The 4962-nt window shown below is 38.8% G+C and overlaps 1 protein-coding gene across 1 annotated transcript; it reads right to left on the bottom strand.

Annotated features, from left to right (window-relative positions):
* Positions 1-3237: 3237 nt before the first annotated feature.
* On the bottom strand, positions 3238-4706 carry LOC107611766 (uncharacterized). Its single transcript, XM_016313660.1, has 3 exons — positions 4085-4706; positions 3735-3889; positions 3238-3630 (listed from the first exon to the last, which is right to left on the bottom strand). The coding sequence occupies exons 1-3, from the start codon at positions 4704-4706 to the stop codon at positions 3238-3240; spliced, it is 1170 nt and encodes a 389-aa protein (XP_016169146.1).
* Between the last annotated feature and the right edge of the window lie 256 nt (positions 4707-4962).

Raw genomic sequence — 4962 nt, 5'->3', positions numbered from 1 at the left:
TACACGTATGATGGCGCGCACGCGCAAAGTACGTGCACGTGCCCTTGCTGCCACCTAGTTCACTTAAAGCAAAACGTGGCCAACGAATTCTAAAGCCTTGTGGGCCCAATCCAACTCATTTCTGATGCTATTTAACCCAAGGAGTGAAGAGGGAAACATATGTTAGTTACCAATTAGTTTAGTTTAGTAGTGAGAGTTAGTTTCTAGAGAGAGAAGCTCTCACTTCTCTCTAGAATTAGGATTAGGTTTAGTTCAAAAATCTTAGATCTAGATTTTAATTCATGCTTTCATCTCCTTCTACCTCTCAATTCTTTGTTGTTACATTCATTCTTCTTCCATTCTTTAGTTGTAATTTCCTTTATGTTGTTCTTATATTTTGTTGTAGATCTACTATTGTTCCTTCCATTTTCTTTCAATTCAATAAGAGGTAATTCATAATAATTGTTCTTCTTTGCTTTTCTATTGTTGATCTCTTGCCTTTGTAGTTGTAGATTACTTTAATTCTTGCAATTAATAATGTTTACTTCTATTGCACTCTATGTGTTTGTTGAAATGCCTCTTCTAGATATAGTGTAGATTTTTGTTCCTCTTGGCCTAGGTAGAGTGATTAGTGACACTTGAGTTATCTAATTCCTTTGTTGATTGATAATTGGAGAGATTGCTAATTGGTTTGGAGTGCACTAAAGCTAGTCTTTCCTTGGGAGTTGGCTAGGACTTGTGGCTCAAGTCAATTCATCCACTTGACTTTCCTTTAATTAGTAAGGGTTAACTAAGTGGTAGCAATGAACAATTCTCATCACAATTGAGAAGGATAACTAGGATAGGACTTCTAGTTCTCACACCTTGCCGAGAGCCTTTTATAGTTGTTAGTTTATTTTCATTGTCATTTACATTTCATGTCTCTTATCCCAAAACCCCCAAAATACAATCCATAACCAATAACAAGACACTTCATTACAATTCCTAGGGAGAACGACCCGAGGTTTGAATACTTCGGTTATTAATTTTAGGGGTTTGTTACTTGTGACAAACAATCTTTTTGAATGAAAGGATTAGTGATTGGTTTAGAAACTATACTTGCAACGAGAATTCATTTGTGAAATTCTAAACCGTCAAAAATCCATTCATCAAAATGGCGCCGTTTTGACGATTGGATTTTCGATGGTTCAGAATTTCACAAATGAATTCTCGTTGCAAGTATAGCTTCTAAACCAACAATAATCCTTTCATACAAAAGATTGTTTGTCACAAGTAACAAACCCCTAAAATTAATAACCGAAGTATTCAAACCTCGGGTCGTTCTCCCTAGGAATTGTAATGAAGTGTCTTGTTATTGGTTATGGATTGTATTTTGGGGGTTTTGGGATAAGAGACATGAAATGTAAATGACAATGAAAATAAACTAACAACTATAAAAGGCTCTCGGCAAGGTGTGAGAACTAGAAGTCCTATCCTAGTTATCCTTCTCAATTGTGATGAGAATTGTTCATTGCTACCACTTAGTTAACCCTTACTAATTAAAGGAAAGTCAAGTGGATGAATTGACTTGAGCCACAAGTCCTAGCCAACTCCCAAGGAAAGACTAGCTTTAGTGCACTCCAAACCAATTAGCAATCTCTCCAATTATCAATCAACAAAGGAATTAGATAACTCAAGTGTCACTAATCACTCTACCTAGGCCAAGAGGAACAAAAATCTACACTATATCTAGAAGAGGCATTTCAACAAACACATAGAGTGCAATAGAAGTAAACATTATTAATTGCAAGAATTAAAGGAATCTACAACTACAAAGGCAAGAGATCAACAATAGAAAAGCAAAGAAGAACAATTATTATGAATTACCTCTTATTGAATTGAAAGAAAATGGAATGAACAATAGTAGATCTACAACAAAACATAAGAACAACATAAAGGGAATTGCAACAAAAGAATGGAAGAGTGGTGAATGTAACAACAAAGAATTGAAAAGTAGAAGTAGAAGAAAGCAAAGATTAAAACCTAGATCTAAGAACTAAACCTAATCCTAATCCTAATTCTAGAGAGAAGAGAGAGCTTCTCTCTCTAGAAACTAACTCTCACTACTAAACTAAGCTAATTGGTAACTAACATATGTTTCCCTCTTCACTCCTTGGGTTAAATAGCATCAGAAATGAGTTGGATTGGGCCCATAAGGCTTTAGAATTCGTTGGCCACGTTTTGCTTTAAGTGAACTAGGTGGCAGCAACGGCGCGTGCGCGTACTTTGCGCGTGCACGCCACCATACGTGTAGCAACTATGGCAAATCTTATATCGTTTCGAAGCCCCGGATGTTAGCTTTCTAACCCAACTGGAACCGTATCATTTAGACCTCTGTAGCTCAAGTTATGGTCATTTAAGTGAAAAGAGGTCGGCTTGACAGCTTTCCGGTTCTTTCATTTCTTCATGAGTTCTCCAACTTTACATGCTTCTTTCTTCATTCCCTTGATCCAATCTTTGCCTCCTAAACCTTAAATCACTTAACAAACATATCAAGGCATCTAATAGAATCAAGGTGAATTAAATTTAGCTATTTTGAGTCCTAAAAAGCATGTTTTCACATTCAAGCACAATTAAAGGAGAATATACAAAACTATGCTATTTCTTGAATAAATATGGGTAAAAGGTGATAAAATCCCCAAAAATCAATACAAGATAAACCCTACAAATGGGGTTTGTCAGCCACCCGATAAATATATCCCATATTTGCATTCGAAGAAGGCGCCGAAGAAGTAGTCTATTGCAATTTGTCATGTACTCCTTGAGTTTAGTTTTGTTGTCATTGTTGTATCTCGTATTCATTGTTGTTTCTCATTTTCGCCATTGTATCTCGTATTGTATATGTAGATGTTTTTTTTGTACTCGTCATCTTATTCTATATTCAACTTTGTTCTTGTATAACTCTGTTTCAGATTAGCTTGTTGCACTTTTAATCTAAATATTTATTTATTATTCAATATTTAATGCATACATAAATAAATTGCACAATGACATAAAAAGCTTACACACTAGTACAAAATAGATAACGAAGTTACATAAAAAGTTTAACCACTATTGACCTCCGGCAGAGCTTGGACCAGCGCGCTGAGGACATCGGCTACGGCTATGTCCCTCTCTTCCACATATAGTACACCAGCGAGGACCACGCATATCCCGTGAATCCATCTCATTCAAGTAGCGGGTTGACTTCGGTCTTCTTTTTGTCACGCGCCTCAATGTTCAATTTGGGATCACCTTCGCTCCTTCATATCTAACCCACGTAGATGGGTCACCCATCGAAACAAACTCGTCTCTGTACACCTTGCAAATTTCAAACATCTTGTACACGTCATGCACATATACTTGCCAATCAAGACGTTGGTTCGCGCAACATGCAAGAACGTGGCGACATGGGAGTCGCTCGACCTGGAAATGGCCACAGTCGCAGTGTCGTTGCGCAAGGTTGACAGTGTAAATAGAACCATCTTGAATTTCTCGAACCTCAAACATCTCGTTGCGCCTGTCGAACCGATTAACGACAATATTTCCTGCACGTCGAAAGCTTTCATCAACTCTTTTGGTAGCAAATTCTGAATATGCAAATCCGTTGCGGATATGCTCATGAGCCTCGGCCTCTTCCGAGTAAACAATTTATTTAGCCGATAGAAATTAGACCTAACAATGGCAGTCATAGGAAGGTTGTGTGCACCCTTGAGGACAGAATTTATGTAATCTACCAAGTTTATGGTCATATGTCCCCAATGATGACCCCCGTCGAATGCCAACACCCATCTCTGAACACCGATCTCATCGCACGATTGAGTATATGCCTCACCCTGCTCTTTAAGTCGTTGGTAGTTTTTGTTGTACTCCTGTTCCGTCCTAGAATAGCCTGTTCACCAAAGCATGAAATCATAAACAGAAGCCACAAAATTACTATGAATAGGACCATAACAGTGCATTCAAATACCTGTGGTAACCATGAGTTTATACAAATACGGAGCCTTGAACCTCCTTAAGAAGTTGGACCCGATGCGCCTGATACAGAACATGTGCTACACTCTTGGTGGTGACCATGCACTGTTACTGTGAGTTATTGCTGCGTCGATGGAGTTATGGCGGTCAGAAATAATGCCCACGCCATCAATGATAACAACATATCTCCGCAAATTGGTTAGGAAAAACTCCCACGCGTCTGCTATTTCACCCTCGACAATCGCAAATGCAATAGGTACAATGTTTTTGTTCACATCTTGTGCAATCGCAACCAGAAGTGCACCTCTATACTTTCCGTACAGGTGTGTGCCATCAACTTGCACTAGTGGCTTGCAGTGCCCGAATGCTACAATACATGGATAGAAGCTCCAAAAATCACGATGGAGAACTCTTACACCTTGAACCTCCTCATTCTCACAGTAAACGTGGAGCCTTTTTATTTGAACACGAGACCTTGACATCTTCGCAGTCATTGTTTTCAACATTATTGGCAGAGTCTGATAAGAAACTTTCCAATCACCGATAATTTTTGCAACAGATTTCTGCTTTGCCAACCAAGCCTTGCGGTAACTTACAGTGTAGTTGAACCTGGACTGAACTTCTGCAATAATAGACTTTATCTTTATCGACGGGTCCGCTTCGACTAACGGACTAATGACATCTGCAATTGTGTCTGATTCCAACTTGGCATCATCTTGTAAAATCGTGCCCATGGTGCACGTGTGTTTGTCATTGTATCTCCTGATCTCCCAACACCCCTTCTTTCGAATGAAGCTAGCTCGAATATGTCAATCGCACCCTGCACCATAACCCTTGCATTTCGTATAGAATGTCTGTAGCTCAGACTCATACACAGTGTAATCAACTCCTCTTGAGATAGTGTAGCTTTTAATTGCAGATATCATCGACTCTCTAGAGCCAAATTCTATTCCGACACTAAACTCACCATCTTTCGCCGCAACGTTGCCT

Source organism: Arachis ipaensis, chromosome B8, assembly GCF_059453495.1.
Source record: "Arachis ipaensis isolate K30076 ecotype BB chromosome B8, ASM5945349v1, whole genome shotgun sequence".
Taxonomy (NCBI): domain Eukaryota; kingdom Viridiplantae; phylum Streptophyta; class Magnoliopsida; order Fabales; family Fabaceae; genus Arachis; species Arachis ipaensis.
The sequence above is the reverse complement of the archived record's forward strand: the minus strand, read 5'-3'. Positions and strand labels throughout refer to the sequence as shown.